The sequence below is a fragment of the Condylura cristata genome, unplaced genomic scaffold (genome assembly GCF_000260355.1).
Source record: "Condylura cristata isolate star-nosed mole 26May11 unplaced genomic scaffold, ConCri1.0 scaffold00003, whole genome shotgun sequence".
NCBI lineage: Eukaryota > Metazoa > Chordata > Mammalia > Eulipotyphla > Talpidae > Condylura > Condylura cristata.
In genome coordinates this window covers 73,830,032-73,848,917 of record NW_004567104.1, presented here as the reverse complement: position 1 = coordinate 73,848,917, position 18,886 = coordinate 73,830,032, and the positions used below count along the sequence as shown (strand labels likewise).

The 18,886-nt window shown below is 54.7% G+C and overlaps 1 protein-coding gene across 1 annotated transcript in view; it reads left to right on the top strand.

The window, feature by feature from the left end:
- The window catches only part of RUNX1 (runt-related transcription factor 1), an 86,422-nt gene extending 69,785 nt beyond the window's left edge, over positions 1 to 16,637 (top strand). The window contains exons 6-8 of the mRNA XM_012730857.1: positions 15,012 to 15,173; positions 15,977 to 16,179; positions 16,350 to 16,637. Coding sequence (XP_012586311.1) covers positions 15,012 to 15,173; positions 15,977 to 16,179; positions 16,350 to 16,637 — 653 coding nt within the window. The remainder of the gene's footprint in view (positions 1 to 15,011; positions 15,174 to 15,976; positions 16,180 to 16,349) is intronic.
- The last annotated feature ends 2,249 nt before the right edge of the window (positions 16,638 to 18,886 follow it).

Sequence of the window (18,886 nt, the reverse complement as noted above, 5' to 3'; positions counted from 1 at the left end):
TTTTTTTTTTTTCAAGAAGACAGGAAGTTCCTGTTTATTGGAAAGAAAAATGCTTGGTTTCCAGAGCCGGAGCCAGCAGCTATAGGATGCGTCCTGGGTGCCTTTTTTTTTTTTTTTTTCCTCCGCTGGGGTGGTGAACAATAATACAGGCAAGAAAGACACCCGTGAGCCAGCCAGGGGTGAGCACAAAGAAGACGTTATAATAGGCTTTTGTTGGTACTTGCATTTTCTTGTTGAAAACAGAGCAAGACCCTGAGGTGCCGAGGTGCGAACAGAAACCTGATGTTATCTGGCCGCGAGAAGCCCCGCCTGGAGTCCAGCGGGTCCAGGGCTCCAAGAGCCCAGCTGCCGGCTGCTGGGTGCAGACGGGGCTTTTAGTCTTTGGTAAACAGCCTGTGCCCCGGGGCTCAGATCCTTCAAAAGTTCGCCTGGGTAATTGCGTTTCGCCGCTGTCTGCCGGCGCTCATCAGTCTAATCTAGAGGTTCAGACAGCCAGGCCAAGCCCGTGAGACTGCAGGAGAGCGAGCCCGTGCATTTAATCCACTTGAAAGACAGACGCACACAGGCATGGCTAACTCATTATTTTAAGTGATGGGGGTGGGGGGGGCGCTTGCCATAAAAGGCTTTAAGATCATCTGCCTGGTGCGGCCCCCGGACAGTTGAAAGCCACAAGGAGACGAGGCGACCCGTGCCTCGTGACCCCGGCTGCCACCTCCTCGTTTCCGGAAGGCTGCCTCCTCGCCCCCACCGCCCCCCCAAGGCGAGGGGGGGGAGCCTGGCTTTGGCCGGAGCCATTCATGAGTTCGCAGCAGCAGACGCCAAGGCTTAGTTGAGACTGGGGGCTGCTGGTCCTGGTGTCAAGGTGGGAGGCGGCCGAGGTCGCAGGGCCCCGGCCCGGCCCCGCTCCCCTCGCCCGCCCGGACTCGCGGGCACCCCAGAGCCCGCCAGACAGCGGCCGCCCAGCCCAGCGGCCGCCCAGCCCCGCGCCCGCTGCGTTTTAGAGGTTTGCGGGCACCAGTCTCGGGGAACCCGACTGGGGAGAAAGGGCTTGCACCGCCATCCGTCCGCAAAGAGCCTGAGGGTCTTGGGAGGGGCTGCCGGTCGCTCCCCCACTCTGGCAAAGGCAGGCTCGGCCCTCCCGCCGCAGCTTGTCCCGGAGGCTCCATCATCCCAGGGAAGCCGGCCGGCGTTTGCACCACCATCCGGGTACTCATGGCCAGGAAGCTGGGGGCGGCAGGCATCGACCTGTCCCCTCCCCAGTGGCCGAGCCGGCAGTCAGCTCAGAAGGAATCTCGCAGGTTGGCACCTGCGACTCCGGGGGGTCGGGGTGCCCGCTCCAAGCCGGGTGCCAGGCCGGCAGACGGTGGGGGGACAGAGCCCTCCTGGGTGTGGGCAGAGGTATGGCCTCCAGCCCCCCAGGCCTGCAGCACGCTTCATGTCTGCCCACCCTCAGTTCCCGCTGTCCCCTGCCAGGCCACGGGCCGCTTTCTTGTTCTCTGAGTCTCAGCACCGTGGAAATTGGTCATCAGGCTTGGGTGGCACTTTGCCACGAGGATGGAAAACCACGTGGCCTGCACACCCTCGGGGCTGGGCGTCCCTGCGGCCAGTGGCATCTGGGCCGGGGATGGCCCCTGCCCCTGTAGGGTGTCGCATTCACCGCTGGCAACACCTGTGGAGGCCTTACCCTCAGCGCGACAACCAGAAGTGCCCGCAGACATGGCCCAGGGTGTCTGGGGGGAGCTCGCCCTGGGGGCCCATTCTGGGAGCATCTCTAGGCCCCCCTGAGCCTCATGCCGAACTTCTCTGCGCCCCCTCTGTCCAGAGGGAGTTTCCTAGTTGCCTGCTGTTGCAATCTCTACTTTTAAATGAAAAAAGAAAATTCTCCGTCACCGCCCAGGGAACTGGGAAGTCTGCCCCGACCTTGTAGGGGAAAGCGGGGCTCTGTGGGCAGGCATCCCTCCGCCGAGCTCAGTGCTTTCCGGGTGCCCTGTGAGCGTGGAGGGCTGTACCCGAAACATTTACGTTCTCTCAGCCCGTGAACGGAGCCCAGGGTCCTTAGATCTTCCAAGGGCTGCTTCTTACCAAGAGTTTGTGTGCCTGTGCGTGACTTTTTTAGACCGAGATGTGGGTGATGGTTTCCAAGAATTCCGGCAGATTCCCACCTGCCTTTCTGAGTCTGGGTTTGGGGCCAGCGACCTTGGCCAGGTAGGAGGCTGGCTTTATGAGTCTGCGCTCTGGTCCACGCTCAGGGTGATCTCATGAAAGTGTTCCTGGCTGTCATCTTCAAAGGGCTCCTTGATGCCACCAGCACCACCTTGGCAGCTGGGCAGGAAGCCACCCCGCCCCTCAGTTCATGGCGGGGGCAGGTGCTGAGGTGTGGGGAGGGCAGAGACACGGGGGTCACTTCCTCTGTGTGCTCTCTCAGGAGGTGGGGTGAAGACTCCCACAAAGAGATACTCTCAAAAGCTAAAGAAGTGCAACTTTTCTGAAAGACTTAAAATTATTTTTATTGCATCTTTTTTTTTTTAATCACACTAGGGTTGGTTTACAGCACTGTGTATGATGTAGGGGCACAGGTTCAACCCTCTTTGGGTACATGCGCCCGCACCTACCGCCCAGGCGCCCAGCCCTCCCATCCTGCCCTCTGGAACCTCAGTTCTATGTCATATTTCTAGGGGTTCTTTTGGTTTAGTTTTGTGTGTTCCTGACTTATTTCACTTATCATTCCCCTCCAGCTCTATCCATGTTGTACAGAGGGCAAGAGGTCCTATTTTTCATAGCTGTGTAGTATTCCGTCGTGTACATGTGCTACACATTAGCCCATCATCTCTCGTTGGTCCCAAGGTTGCGTCCATGACTTGGCCGTAGTGTACAGAGCTCAGGAGAACACTGAGCGTCTCTCCACACTGGTGTCTCTGCATTCTCCAGGTAGATACCTAGGTGTGGAATGGTAGATCTATCTTTAGTGTTTTGAGAGGCCTCCCCACTGTTTTCCATAGGGTCCAGACCAGTCACATTCCCACCAATGGTGCACGGAGGTTCTTTTTCTCTATGTGTTTACTAACACTGGGTTCTGGTTGGTTGGTTTTAATGAGCCATTCTCACCTCTGTTGAAAAAGCAGTTTTGCATCTTCTTCACAGTTGCTCTGATGGCAGATAGCTCAGAAATTTAGCAATTTTTGAAAAATAAAGTGTGGGATTTCTTGTGGCATTTCCCTGCATAGAAAAGTGTCGAGTTTAAGAAGTGCGATGACCGCATCTCCCCTTCTGGAAATCAGCTCACCTTTTAAAGGGAAATTGGAGCTGTTGGGTCTGTAGAATGACTCGCGAGGAATGAAGCAGGTAGCTGAGCTCACAGCCACCCATCCTGCTGGGTCTCTGTGGCCAGCAGAATAGAGAACAAACCTGAGAGTCGAGTGAGTCTTCTATCTTCCATGCGGAGAGAATTTGCTCTCCAGGCTGCCCTTATGTCTGGTGGGGGGCAGGGGGTATGGGGGTAGGAGTCAAAGCGAATGTTGTGCCTTTTAGGAGGGAGAAGGTCATCACTCTGGCCATTCAGCAACTTTTTAGTGCTAGAGGTGGACCCACACTCAGAATGCTGGAGTGAAGCACCAGAATCAGGGTGCCTGCTGCTCCCTGGAGGCCATGTCTCTGGGAAAAAGAATGATAGAGCAAGCAGTACAGGCCATCCCCTCACCCCACCCCACCCCGCAAGCACCACTCCAGCAGAGCCAGGAGCTCAGCCTGCAGAGGAGAGGGGGTGGGGGTGCTGAGGCAGACAGGGCCTTGGCTGACCAGCACCAGAAAGGGCCAGGCGCCCGGTTCTCGCACTGTTCCACCCCTTGTCAAAACATTCTTCTCGAAGTCCAAGGCCATTCTTTTTTTTTTTTTTTATTAGAAAAAGTTGTGTTTTTATGCCATCTTTTTTTAAATAAGTTGTTTATTTTTACATCATTTTGTTCATTTTTTCATCTCAGTTGCAACCCCCGTGGGCTTCCCATCACCAAATCACCCCTGTGCCATCACCATAGTCCCGTGCACTTCCCTCCCCATTTTTGATCCCGTTCCCCGCTCCACCCCCCTACAATGTCTCTGGTATATAACTGTTCATTATTCTTATTATTTTCTCCCCTGGTCCGTTCTACTCCTGCTATGAGCGAAACCATCCGGTGTTTTCCCTTTTCTTTCTGGCTTATTTCACTCGGCATGATCCCTTCCAGCTCCATCCATGCTGCTGCAAAGGGCATGTGTTTATGTTTTTGGTTGCTGAGTAATATTCCACTGTGCACAGGTATCACATCTTTTTAATCCAGTCATCCACGTTTGGGCATCTGGGCTGCTTCCATGTCTTTCCAATGGCCAAGGACATTCTCACTTTCTGACATGAGCCCCACCTCAGAAGGGAAGCACAGCCCATGGCGGAGATGCCAGCCCCCGGCTAGCTGTGCCCTGCTGGCCCCCGCCTGGCAGGCAGCTGCCTTCTGCAGAGCAGCGGTGCTCCCTCTGCCTGCTCAGGGGCAGCGGACTTGCATTCCAGCCATCGGCCCGGCCTGTGGCCTGGCCCACCCCGCCGTGAGAGGCTGGGGCGTCTGCACTTAGACCAGGAAGGGGCTTGTCTCTGGCCTCTGGGGGGGCTCTGTTCTACTCTCCCACAACCCCAAACTGTCCCTGGCTCAAATCCCCGGGGAGGCAGCTCAGAGAGAAGGGCCCCAAGTCGGGGAAGTGTGTGAGGCGGGCAGCAACCGGAGGACCGTCCAGCAGGTGGTGGTTTCACCGAGTGTCTCTGGCATCGAATCCAGAAAGGAAGCGTGAGGGCCCATGCCGTGGTGGGGAGCTGAAGCCACAGGGCCCTCTAACAGCTGTCAACGCCACAGAGGGGCCCCCGAAGACTAGGGTGGCAGCTAAGGGGCTGCCCAGCGAGGTGCCACCCACGCCGGGTGAGGGGACTCTCCTCTGGGGTCTCTGCCATCCCGCCGACAGACCGCCCGAGGCCAGGTGTAGCAGACTGGCACAGAGGACTGGACCAGATGGCCTCAGAGGATGCCCGGCTGCGAAATGTCGGGGCGCATACCTGTTGGGCACCAGATCTCCTTGTGGGGGGAGCCGGGGGTCACCTTATAGTCCCAGCAGTCCCGAAGATAACATCGCTCCTCTTTCCTTCCCCGCTGCCACCCCGGGGCATTACAAGGACCTGGCAAAGCCTGTGCCCCGCTGCTGAATAGGATCTGCCCAAGGGACAGCTCTTACAGTTTCTGCTTGGCCGGACTGCTGGCAGGTGCCTCTGGAAAGTCCAGGAGGCTGCTCCCCCGGCCTGGCTCCCCACGGCCCCGGCACCCCCAGCACCCCCAAACCCGGCCCCCGATCTGGTAGTCTGGGCCACAGTGGAAGCTTCCCGCTTGGCGGCGTCCCGGACAAGCCTCCTTCCAGGCCGGGGGCCCCAGCCGAGCGAGAGGCACCAGAGCCGCGCGGGTCCTCCCCACGCGGTTCCTGGCTCCTCCGTCCAGAGAACCAGCTCAGTGGCCGAGGCACTAGAGGACGCCCAGGCCGGGGCAGCCTCGGAGCCCTCTGGACCGCATCCCCGCCGGACGGCCTGGCCCTGCGGGAATCCTTCAGCCTGTCTGCAGAGTCAGGCAGGCCTGGAAAGTAGGGGGGCCGCAGAGGGGCAGGAAATGAGGGTGGAGAAAGGCGCGTGCAGCGGGTGCTGCTTGACAAGGGGGAAGCTGGCACGCGAGGACGGACAGAGCCAGGCCCAGGCCGGGACCCCAGGCCCCCTCCCTCCGCTCGGGCAGGCGGCACCTCCGCAGAAGCAGCCCTGTCAGAGCACCCAGTACTTCCAGCAGCCAGTGACTTCTCCCTGAACTCTCCTTCCTCGGAGGCAGCTGTGCCCGAGCACAGAGCCCTTTTCCAGACGCGTCCCAGACGGAGCTGGCGGAGGGAGAGGCCTCGTGGCAAGGACTGAACTGTTTCCCCTGGGAACTGTCTGGCGCCCTAATGAGGAATAGCACTTTGCATTTATAGAGGGCCTTTCATCTGCGGCTCTTAGAGCAGCTCCACAAACATTAATTAACTCTCACACCTGTGAGGCAGGTGAGTCTGGTTACCCCCCATTTTTAGCGATGAGGAAACAGAGGTTTGAGAGGAAAAGGACTGTGGGAGAGCCGCCCGGCAGGGGAGCAGCAGCCAGTGAGGACCCGGCACTCCCGGAGCCCCAGGGGCCCGGCCCCACAGAGAGGGCAGGCCGGGGGCCGCCTCGCGCCCTCCGTCCGCGGTACCTCTACCTCGGCGGGCACCCTGCCACGGGATCCCGTACACCCCGAAGGCCTTTCAAAGGCAGCAGCCCGAGGCTGGTCCCTGCCCTGGCTTGGCTGGATGCTTCCCTTCAAAGTAATTGCTGGAACAATGAAGGCATCTTAGCTGTCCATGACTAACCAAGATGTCTGCAGCCAGCAGGAGACAAACAGTTGGCAGATGCCAGCGCTATTTCACAACCTCTCTGTTTCCAGGATCTGGAGCTGGTGGGAACTGACTCACGTTATGATGGGATTTCACTGATAGCCACAAGGTGCTAACCCAGCACGGGCTATCTGGGCACCAGCCCTGCCGTGGGGGGCTGTGGCCAGGTTAAGCCCCGTGCGGCCGCCGTGTCGCGGAGACGGTGGGTGGCCCCAGATCTGCCTCTTTCGCGGCAGAGAGTGACCCAGCAGAGATCACACAGCTCTGGAGGTCGTGAGAGGCAATCCGGGGATACCCCTGATGGGTGCGGGGGGGAGCCCAGTTCTTGGTCCCAGGGGTCCTGCAGGGGAGATGTGCGGGGAGCCAGCTGGGGCTCGCCCTGACACATCACCCTGGAAACTGACTCACGTGTCTGAGGCCTGAGTCACATCCTGTTGTGTGCTCGCGAGGGCATTAGACCAGCTACCCAGGCCCAGGGTGAGCCTGGAGGGCACCCCGAAGTGCCGGCTGCCTTCCAAGCTCAAAAGGGGAAAAACTCTTCTGGGGAAGAAACCACGGCAGCCCCAAGGGTTTATAAATTACATGTTCGTGAACCGGGATTGGGGTGTCAGGGCCCCATGACTCTGCACAACTGTCAGTTCTGTATTTAAAATGACGAGGAAGGGAGATTGAAGATGTGTCTTTTACGGTATCAGCTGAACCACCAAAGAAAAACCTGTCCAGAGTGGAACCCAGAGATGCAGAGCTCCACCATCCTTCCACCCAGGGGCTGAGGAAGATGCCCTTTGCATAGAGGGTGGGGTGAGGAAACCCACAGCTGTGGGCTGTCCTAAGAGAACCAAGAGGCCTGGTGAACACAAAGATAAAGTAGGGCGTTTGGGTGTTTCTGAGGATAGCTGGTGATTTCCTTTTTCCTTATGGCTTTCCTGACATTTCACTGATTTCAACTCCAGTTATTACTTCTTTGTGCTTGCTTTTGGTTTTTTGTTGCCGAGTTTGCTAAGGTGGGAGCTCAGGTTATTGATACTAGCTAGAACTTTTTTCTTTTCTAATAGATGCATGTTTTGTATCACTCTCAGCCTATTAATAACAACGCTCCTGGCTGGGATGCCCTGGGGCACACACCTGGGCCCCAGTGAGTTTCCCATAGGTTTCCCCTTTGAAGCCACTGTTAGTATTGGACCACCCCCTTGTAGTTCCTATTATGATTGGAAGAAATCCCTCAGCAGTCACCATCAGGAAACTGAAAAAAGAAAAAGAAAAAAAAAAAGAATAGGTTTGTAATTTACAAGATGGGGAAATTATACCATACCTGGGCCACAGTGAGGTGGGAGGTTGAGAGCAGGGCCTTGTCCTCCTTTTACTGGGCTGGGGGAAAGGGGGGAGGTTGGGATTTCGCAGACTTACTCTTCACTGGTGCATTCACATCTTAAAAGCAGGGAACTTAAAACCTGGGAAGAGAGACAAAAGAAGGAAAAGATGTAAGTCTAAATCAACCAGGATCTGTAAAACAAAGGCACCTCCATGGGGTGGCTTAGCTCTTGCCCTGGCCTGTGGCTGCCCTTATGTGAGAGGTGACCCTCTTTGAAACTGATGCCCCTTCTGATATGGATACCTCAGCACCAAGCATGACTCGGGCAATTGCATTACAAAGAAGAAAAGTCAACTCTGGGAGCTTACTATCGATGCTACAGATTTCCCTCTAAAAACTGCTTTGGTTGCTATATCCCATAAATTATGATAAGTTGTATTTTCATAGTTCTGCCTACTTTTTTATTTCTCTTAAGAATTCTTATTTGATTCATGGTTATTTAGAAGTGTGTTGTTTAAGCTCCAAATATTTGGGGACTTTCCAGCTATGTTCTAGTTATTGACGTTTTTTGTTTGTTTGTTTATATCCGTGTCGCCTTGAAAAAAACATTTTGCATAATTTGATCCTTTTAGATTAGGTATGGTGTTTTATGGTGTGGCTTTTATTGGCCTGTCTGGTGAATCTGCCCTGTGTCCTTGAGAAGAATGTGTTCTCTTGCTGTTATTGGACAGAGAATTCTATAAAAGTTAATTTGATCAAGTTAGTTGGCAACATTCAGGCCAGCAGGCCCTAATTATCTGCATACTTGATGTATCTAATACTAAAAAGGGGAATTAATAATGTCTTCAACTCTAATAGTGTATTTTTTCTGTTTATACTTGCAGTTTAATCATTGTTTGCATCATGTTTTTGACACTCTTAGGAGGTGCATACATGTTGATGATGTTTAGATCTTAGAGAATTCCTTTTATCGTCATGTAAAATTCCCTTCCCCTAACCCTGAAATTTTCTCTTTCTCTGAACTCGGTTTTTCATACAATTGGTACAGCTTCTCTGTGTGTTCATTGGTGTGCTTTCTCCAGCCTTTCATATCTAACGAGAATCTTTATATTGAAAGTAGACTCCTTGTAGACCACATAAGGTTGCCTTGCTTTTAATCCACTCTGACAATCCGATAGGTTTTATTTACATCATTCATATTTAAAGTGATTATTAATGCAATTGTGTTCATATTTACTATGTGAATAAGTTTTCTATTTGTCACACTGTTCTTTTTTTCTCCTCTTTTTCTGCTTTCTCTGGTTTTAATTGAGAGTCTTACATTGCTTCCATTTCATTTCCTCTCTTGGCATATCCGTTCTACTTTCAAAAAAACTGTAGTGGTTGCCCTAGAGTCATGTGTAACATATCTAAGTCACCATCAAATAACACTATGCCAGTTCTTCCTTCCCATTTGTGTCAGTATTTTATCATCATTTATCCATATGTTATAGTCACCTACTACATTCCTACTATTATTTTTAATTGTTGTAAAGCAATTGAGGAAAAAAATAAGACTTTATTTTGCCTCCCTTTATTACTTCTCTGCTGCTCTTCCTTTCTTTATATAGGTCAGAGTATCAGACCTATGTGAGTTTCCTTCCCCCTGAAGAACTTCTTTAATGTTCCTTACAGGGCAAGTCTGCTGGAGATAAATTACTTCATTTTCTGTTTGTCAGAGAATGGCATTTCTCCTCCCCTTACAGGGAAATCAAGAACTATTGGTTCCTCTAGACTGGTGGCTTTCTCCTCCCTCCCTCCCCCCAACACTTTAAATATTTCCTTCATTCTCTTCATGGGTCATTTCAAAAGAGAAAGGCGTCCTCCCCAAACCCCCGCTGCTTCCCCCCACCCACCCACCCATCCCCACACACACACACACTCTGGCTTTTTGCAAGGTGTTCTCTTTGTTTTTGGTTTCTACAGTTTGAATACCTAGGTATAGAGTATTGGATGTTTATCCTCCTTGGATCTGTAGCTTGGTGTCTGTCATTAATTTTCTGAACTTTTCAGCCATCAGTATACTTCCAAGTGGTCTCTTCTGTCAGTTTCTGGTATTCCTTCTGGTATTCCAGGTGCACGTGTTACACCTTTTGAAACTGTCCCAAAGTTTGTGGGCGTTCTGGGCTTTTTGTCTTTTTATTCTTATCCTTTTGGCTTGGGAAGGTCCTAGTCACATATTTTCAATTTCTTTCTTTCCTCAGCTGTGTCCAGTCTCTGGATGTGTCCATCAAGGGTAGTCTTCATTTCTATGCTAATGTTTTTCATTTCTAAAATTTCCTTTAAATCGTTCTTAGGATGTCCCTCTCCCTGTTTATATCACCCATCTGTTCTTACACATTCTCTTCTTTTTCCATGAGTGCCCTTAGCATAGTAATCATATTTAAATTCCCTCTTTGGCAACTCCCAATTTAGAGCTCTGAGTCTCACTCTGATGTTTGCGTTTGCCTCTTCAAGCTGCATGTTTTTGTCTTTTGGTGTAACTTGTTAATTTTGTTTCCAAAAGCCGGATGAGCTGTACCAGATAATAGATACTGAGGTAAATGGGTTTTTCGGGTAAGTGGGCTTTATGTTCAGATAGCCCAGAGTTGAGCTGTGTTTAACATTCGCTGTTGCTGTAGGTTCCAGAAGCTTCGTATTACTCTCATAGCCTTGTTTCCGTCTCCCTGTGTCTTTCGGCGTCCCTGCAAGTTCCTCCTTAAATAGTCCTGCAGCTCCTTTAGGCAGCACCCACCACTATTATGCTGGATTCTGCGAGAACCTGGTGGAATCCCCAAATGCAAAACCCCTGAACATGTGCCCACTTCCACCTCCCCAAACAGACATGCAAGGTGGCAGCCCCAGGTGTTTCTCACTCTGCTGCTAATCTATAACCAGGCTCCCAGTTTGTCAAAATTACCAATTCGGTGTTCTGCCAGTTTATGGCTCCCGTGGCATCTGCTCCAGAGAACAGGCCAGTGTGACTTTTCTGTATTCACCTGTTCTCCTGAGGTGGCAGGTGTGGCAGTCTGACCTGCAGCCTCCATTCTTTAATAGATACAAGAAAAGTGATGGATTATCACTTTTTTTCTTGCTGTAAAGCTAGGAGAAGGTATATAAAGACAAGCTCTGTACAATTCAGTGCTGAAATGGGACGCTGTGGGACATTTTGACATGAATTATTTGATGGCACTTTTTCACCTTGGATGCTTTTTGATACTGCACCTCAAAAAAGCACAAGCACCCTGTTTTCTTATTAAATGCCGTGGGCCATGGATGCTACCTAGCGCACCACTAGCCCCAACCCTACTTTCTCCCTAGCCACCACCCCCCTTTTTTGACCCTCATTTCCAATGGGAGAGGGATTCAGGAATGCAGTCACAATTTGATGATCAAAAAGCTGAAAATAACCCTCACAAAATCATCTTGTTAAAGTGACTGCATCAGAACATGTACTGAGGAAAACACAGGTTCAAATTTAAATGTTGCAATCCAGCAAGGTTTTATTTATTTTCTTTCTTTTTCAATGCAAACATGAACCGGTTGAGATTGGAGCTTTGCCTTGTCTGTCCTCATTTCAAATCTCATTTTCTTGCCCTTAACCATTTCATCACTTGGGCCCAGCTGCTCTCCAGAACTGGAGCTCTTTATCCATCAGCAGCACAGTATTACCTGAGCCTCATCCTGGAGCAGGTGTGTGGTGTGTGTGTGGCCTTGCCCATAACCAGCAGGCTAGTCCCTTGGCATGAATTTCTCTTCCTTTTTAGTAATATAATCATAGAAATGAGTCAGACAGAGTGAGCATTTAGTATGGTACAAAACTGTGATGTTTGCCTCATATATGGCTTATCTTTTCTATTCCTCACTAATACCCTTTGAAGTCAGAAAACTATGGGTCAGAGACAATAAGTGACTTGCCCAGGGTCATGTAGCTTGCTTATGGTAAAGGCAGGATCCAACCCGAAATCTGTCTGATTTCAATTAGGTGCTTTCCCTGTCTGCTCCTCAGAGGCACAACATAGCATGTAATAAATACCACTAGTCTTCTTATCTCCAACGTGGGAACAGCTCTTTGCAAGTCTAGATGAGGCAGATTATCCGGGTATTACTACACACAGTCAGTCTTCTCTCACTAGCCCTAGCTCCCTGAGGGGAAGGACTGTCTATAATCCGTCCAGTACTGAGTGTCCAATGCAGTGGCCCTGGTAGAGCAAAATAATGCATGGGGGGAAATGAAGGAAGGAATGAAAAAGCCAATAGCTCATGAGCCTAGGGAAAGAAAGGAGGGAGGACAGAGAGGGGGGCGGAGGAGAGGAGAGCGGGAGGAAGGGGCTCACGATGATGAATGCAATAGAGACTCCTTTCCCGCATCAGACAGCCCTGGCACGTCAATAATATCATACTTTGTGCTCCGGGGAGTAAAGACCACGCTGGCCTTATTTGTCACTCAGTTACCAGCTAAATTAGCACCTGCCTGACACACAGTAAATTTCCAGAAAGCTTTTGTTCTTTCCGATGGACCTGCCAGAGGCAATCCCTTCCAGAACAGGACGTCCTGCGGCCCTGGAGAGCCGCAGCCCCTGGTCATCTCCACAGCCCAGGCCTAATGCCTCCCCCGACCCCTGCCTATCCCTCTTCCCAGAGCACATACGTATCATTACGAGTAGCGTTCTCCCCCTTTCTTTTTGTCGTCACATTTTAAAATCACTTCAGCTTTATTATACGCATCATTGCCGGTACTCTTCATACTTCACCCTCTCCCAGGGAAAAGTGCACAAACTCTAAGCCTTTGTTTGGTTTTTTAACTGATATTAGGAAATGCTGTCCAGGTAGCTGTAGGCACTGACGTTGAACGTCTCCCAGGCCCCATTCTTCACCCCACACCTCTGCCTGTTTGAATCTGCCAGTGAAGCAGAGTGCAGAGGGCCAGTGTGAGGGAGGATTCAGCCTGGTCACCTTGGGAGGGGCTTAGAGACCATCAGCCTTCAGAGAGGAGAGTTAGGAGGTGTAGTAAGCCACCCAGGGCCCCCGCAGACGGCCCCAGTGGCCTCCTGTCCCGCCCCTCGGCCAGGTGTGGCCTGGCCCTCACTCACATCGGGGCCAGGGCAGACACTGAACAGTAAATGCCACAGACGCCATATTTATTATCAGCCCTGTGCGTGGTGGTGCTGGAGGGGGGTTGTTTTATTTGGGGTTTTATATGAGAAGCTCACCATCACCCCCTTCTGGCCGACCCCTGGTAATGACCCCTAGCACAAGCTGCCACAACAGAAACTCTGGGACTCTGGGGTTTTACTGCTAACCAGCCCCCCTCCCCCCCCCACACCCCTACACACACAACACAGGAAAACCAAGTTATGGTGTGAAGGAAGACGTGGAGTGTGAAGCCCTGTGTTTTTTTTTTTTAAAAAAAAAAAGCCACAGAGCTTGGACTTTCATCATAAAGATCTTTTCACCAAAGCATAATTTTAAAAGGCTGTGAAACTTTGTGCAACGTTTGCACGGTTTAATTATGAGTTTAGAAAAGCCGAGTACAACTTTTTCACTCCAGTAAAACAAGACAGAGCTTGAACGGTGGCATAATACTTGAGCTTGCTGTGGGTTTAGACATGGGGCGAGGGGTTCTTGGCTGTCTACACAACAAGGCATGAATTGCTGTACCGCAATTCACACCCCGGAGGGCTTTATGACAATTATAAAATTGCTTTTGTTTGCTTTTTAAGTGATTAACATATTTGAGTCTTAGATATTCACTTAGCCAATGGGTGTACTAGGAGACAGGCATGTGTTAGAGAGGATGTGACCACTCTTTACTTCACGTGAGGGAAATCCTTGCAGTGACGTGGTGGGGTGGCCGTTGCGGCAGCTACTCGCTGTCACACTGTCCCCTGTGGCTGTCCCTTGTCATTGTCACGGGCACCTGTGTGCCGCCGTCTCCCGTCTTGCCAAGACGCTCCTCAGATCCTCTAAGGTTCAGACTGCAGTGCACATTCATCCCTCCTGCTGGGTTTCATAGATTCTATGTTAAATGTTTGCCCAAGATTTTTCAAACATAAAAAGGTCGGCTGTTCTAAAGAAAAGAATAGAACATGATAGATCATGCTAGGCTAGCGTGAGGGAGATGTGGGCCTCCGAGTGCCCGGTCCTGTGGGCCATGGTCACAGCGTCAACAAGAGCGAGCAGCTGGAGGAGGCCTGGAGGGCGCCGCCCTGACTATTTCACGAGTGGGAATGATTCACCTTAGCCCATGGCGCCTGCAAAGCGCCAGCCGAGGCTTTTCCTGAGGAGCTCTGCTCCTGCCAGATTCACCCCACGGCCAGGAAGCCCTCTGCTCACACCTGTGTCCACAAAGACGACGGGACACGGAAAGTCGTGTTGCACCCAAAATACATGGAAAGCTTTCTGGGGTGGACCCGTGCTTAGTGTCCATTTCCTCAACACTCTGCCCAGCATAGGGGTTTCCCCCCCTTAACTTCTGCAAGCAGTACACTGCTTTTGGTAACGAGACTCCTGGAAACGGATGCTGCAGTCCAGTGCACAAATCCTCCTTGCCTAAACCTTCTCTCCACCGAACGGCCACTTACGAAACACCTAGTCAACAGTCCGCCCTTAACAGTGACAGGGCCCCAGAGTGGATGGCCTGTGGGTGAATCCGGGACACCAGGACCACTGTGTGTGTTCGACCCGGTCATCAGGCCCCAGCCTGACGGTCAGCCTCCCAGCCACATCTGTAGAGAATTCACCAAAACAGGTGGCAGTGAAACGCTCATGGGCTGTTTGGCAAAAGGGACACAAAAACAGCCAGACGCCACGTCCCTCCCAGCCCTGGAGGGCAGACAGGCAGGGCCAGCGCCCTGGTGGTGGAGCTGGTCCAAGCTGCGGAGCTGGACCTGGGAGGCGGGCGGACGAGCTGGACACCCCCGTCCGAGCTAACACTGCCACCCCCAGCGCGCCCGGCGGCCGTGGGCGTGGTGAAAACCTGACGGGAAGAGCGAGCAGAGACGTTCGAGCATCATCTTTGAGAGTCAGACAGGGGCCACATCTCAGTGCGGGCGGGCGGGCGGGAGGGTCATCAGTCAAAAGCAGATACGTGGACTTAAATGCGGGCTGGAAACGCCGGCGAGCGGGCCACAGGCGGGCACGCCACGTCAGCCAGGCGAGTTTCGCACTGGGAGGCCGTGCTGCACCCGGCCTGCCCCCGTCTGACGGACTCCCTGACTCTCTGCAGATACGAGGCAGATCCAGCCGTCCCCGCCCTGGACCTACGACCAGTCCTACCAGTACCTGGGCCCCATCGCCTCGCCCTCGGTGCACCCCGCCACGCCCATCTCGCCCGGGCGGGCCAGCGGCATGACCACCCTCTCCGCAGAGCTTTCCAGCCGACTCTCAAGTAAGCTGCTCGGGAACATACTCCCTGAAGTCCAGGGAGCGTGCAGAGCGCCGTGGGGGGGGGGGGGGGAAGGAGGGCGTCTGCGGTCGGGTCATGCCGGGCCAAGGCAAGGCGGCCGGTCCCCGGGCCCCCCGTCAGCGCCCTGCCCCTCGGCTGACCGGGGGGTGGCGGCAGGCGAGGGCCGGCGCACCGGGCCCGGGCGGCTGGGGCCGCTCGGGTCTCTAAGGTCAGGGTGGCGGCTCACGGGGTCACAGTACAAAAGTGCCAGCGTCACCTCCAGGGCTCGGGCCACTGGTCCGTCGGGTCCGGGGTCACCGGCGCTGCCGGGGAGCCTGGGCCGGAGGCAGGCCCACCCCGACCAGCCGCCTCCAGCCGCGAGCTGCTCGCTGGTCCCGGGTCAGAGCAGCAGCGTGGAACGCTCAGCTGCGGTGGTTCGCGTAATTGCTGTTAATACGGGCTCATTAAATATTAGTCATTTAACCTATGAGACCTGTGGGCGTGGCACTCACCTTGCTCGTGGGCAGGGAAATCGGAGTCACAGAGAAAAACGCCTTTGTTAAGAGCAAAAGAAGCAACTCCCTGTTCGGGGCTTTGAAACTGGAGCTGGCCCAAGCTGTGGAGCCCGGCGGACGTGGCCGTGGGGAGCCGCGAACCGGCTTCCTGCGTGCGGGGCTGAGCTCGGCAGCCGGGGCTTGTGACAGGGCTCAGGGGGGACCGCTGGGGGGGCCGGGGGGGTGGGGGCAGCGTGTCCCGTCTGCCGCGCTAAATGCCGTGTGATCTCGCGTCATGCCACTGGCTGCCAGTGGCCCAGCGCGTCCAGGGCCGTCCCCGCCCAGCGGTGGACACGGAGGGCCACAGAGTGCCCGTGGGGCACCGTGGGGTATGCAGTGGTACCTCTGCCTCCTCCATGTCGCCAGGAGCACCCCGTCCGTGCCAGCTAGAGCTGTCTCCAGGCATTGCCAACGGTGCCCTGGGCCCAGACTGCCCTCGAGGGCCCTTGGGCGCTGTAGCCAAATAGGGGTGCCCCTCGGTTGCCCAGTTTCACGTTACTTGTGGCCACTGGCGCCACGAGCCACAGCGCCTGCTGGGCGGAGGAGCCGACGGAGCGGCCCGGGGACGCCCCCGAGCGCGTTTCTCTGGAGCTCTGTTCCTCCCTCGGGCCTGGTCTGATTCCAGAGACACTTGGCGGCTTTCACCGACTTCGGCGGCACTGCCCTGCCCACCGGCCACGGCCAGCGTCTGAATCAAGGCCTGTTTCCCTTGGAAGTGGCCGTGCTCCGCTTCTGCGGCCGGGGACTTCGCAGGCCACCACCCAGCACGGCCACCCCAGCGTCCACAGCCCCACCGGCCAGTGTGTGGACGGAGGACTGCTCCTTTAGAGGAATGAGTAACAGTCAGCGCTCCCAAAGCCCCAGGCCCAGTAACACTTCCGAAACGCCTGGGCCTCCACTGGCCCAGGTGTGAGGCGGACAAAGCCCCCTCCCATCCCAGCACCCACGATGAGCCTCCGCTGTGCCGGAGGGCGAGGGGGCCGCCCCCCGAGGGACCCAGCAGGCAGCGCAGGCCCCAAGAGGTGGCCGCTCGCAGGCTGGACACCCGGCGCAGAGGGCCAGCACCGCCTCGAGCCGGCCCCACCCCCGGCTCCGCGCCAGGCCCCACCTGGGCCGCCTCGCGCAGGGCAGGGCAGGGCCTTGCACTCTGTCTGTCTCCTTTGCTGGCAGACTCCACACCTTGTCTGGAAAGAGTTGTCATCTGGAGGTTCTCTTTTTTCTTTTTTTTTTTTTTTTTTTAAAAATTAATGTTTAGCTGCCAACCTGGGCGACAGACAGCAGGCATTAATCTGAGTCAAGCAAAAGCTCCTTTTAAGGCGGCCATTATCTGCTCGGGCTCTTTAATCCTTTGGGGGCAGCGGGAGGGGCGGCTTTCACCCACGTCAGGCCGCAGAAAGAAGACATGAGCTGTCATGGCAAATATGTGGCCCATCGGTGGGGCGACTCTTCCCACTAGCATACCTGAACGTGCTAATCCCCAGATTTCCGACTCTTTTCAAAGCTGCTTGTGACTCTCAGGGGTCCCCACCTCCACCTCTGCCCACACGCCCGCTGAATGAGGGGGCACCGGGCCCTTCAAAAGGACAAAGGAGCCGTGGCCCCCAGTGGGTGAATTGGAGCTGACCCGTGGGGCCAGGCAGGGGGTGTCAGACTGGGCAGAAACACAAAAGCAAGTATGCGAGCAGGTTATTTGAGTCTGGGTCCCTGGCGAGGCCGGAGCCGCTTGGTGGCAGGAACACATGCAGAGCGGCTACTGCCGGGAGGGACGGTCTCTGGAGACGCGGTCCGTGCCGGGTCCTCGGACGAGAAGCCCTGGCCCTGCTGAGCCGCCAGGTGCCCGGAGACCATCCCGAGGAGTCCTCCTCGGGCCTGGGACAAAGCGGGGCTCCCGGACTCCAGTCCCCAGGCCCAGCACCACCGAGCAGCCTGGGACACAAGGGCCAAGCGTGTCCAGACACGGCCGTGGGGCAGGGTGGCCTTTCATTCATCTTCCAGTGGATTCACCTTTTTTGTCTCAGGGCAAATGAAGCGAGGAGCACGGGCGGGTCGGTGCCCCGCCCCCGGAGACAGCGTGGGGTGCCTTTGCCCGGCGCCGCTTCTCTCTGGACTGGGGCTCCCAGCCCTGCGCACTCTCCGACGGGCACAGACCCCGCAGAACAAGGGCGCTGGCTTCGGGGGCCCCCGGGGCGGCCCTCGAGCCCCACCCAGTCCCCTTACAGCTTCTTCGCTGCCCACACGTCCAACTGGGACTGGCGGTGAAAGCTTAGAGCGCGTCTGTGGAGAGGCAGGTGCCTGCTGTCTTCATTGACGCAGAAGTCGGCACAGCTTCGGCTTGTGGCTGTAAACTGTGATCACCTCTGATGAGTACACCCCCCTCGGGGCCGGCACCCCAGCTTTAGAGCGATTTTTAAAAATGCATTAAGAGCAATAAAAAAAAAAAAAGCCACTGGAGGTGGGAGGTGGGAGGGAGGGAGAAAGGGGGAAATGGAGAAAGGGCGAAGGAAGGAGACAGAGAGAGAGACAGAGAGAGAGGGGGAAGAACTAGCTCTCCCAGCTGGAATAATAGGTTTGAGATATGAGGAAGTTGATCAACTGCTGATACCTCCCCAAAACAGATTCATCCACCCGGTAGCTTTCCTTTCAGAGCAGGCTGCTGGCTCCGTCCAGTGTCTCTACGGGCCTGAACACAGGACACAGGCCACTGCCATCCTGACCTGGGAGTCACTTTCTGTCACTTGAGAGCGCACCGACTTGAAAACGTTGCCATCTCGCCCCCGTCCTTCTGGGCTGTCTCTGCTGATGCCACCACGGTGGTCCCGGGTGGGACTATTACTGAAAAAGTCTAGGGGACAGAAACTACCCCAGGACACACCCTACAGCAACAGCGGGGTTCTCAGAGAGGCGCCTCGCCCCACCCCAACCGCGGACACTGGCAGTGTCTGGAGACATTGCTGGTTGTGGGGGGGTTGGGGGAGGGAGGAGGGCAGGTGTGGGGAGTCGGCGTCATCACTGCTGGTTGGGGGGGGTTGGGGAGTCGGCGTCATCACTGCTGGTTGGCGGGGGAGTTGGGGAGTCGGCGTCATCACTGCTGGTTGTGGGGGGGGGGAGTCGGCGTCATCACTGCTGGTTGGTGGGGGAGTTGGGGAGTCGGCGTCATCACTG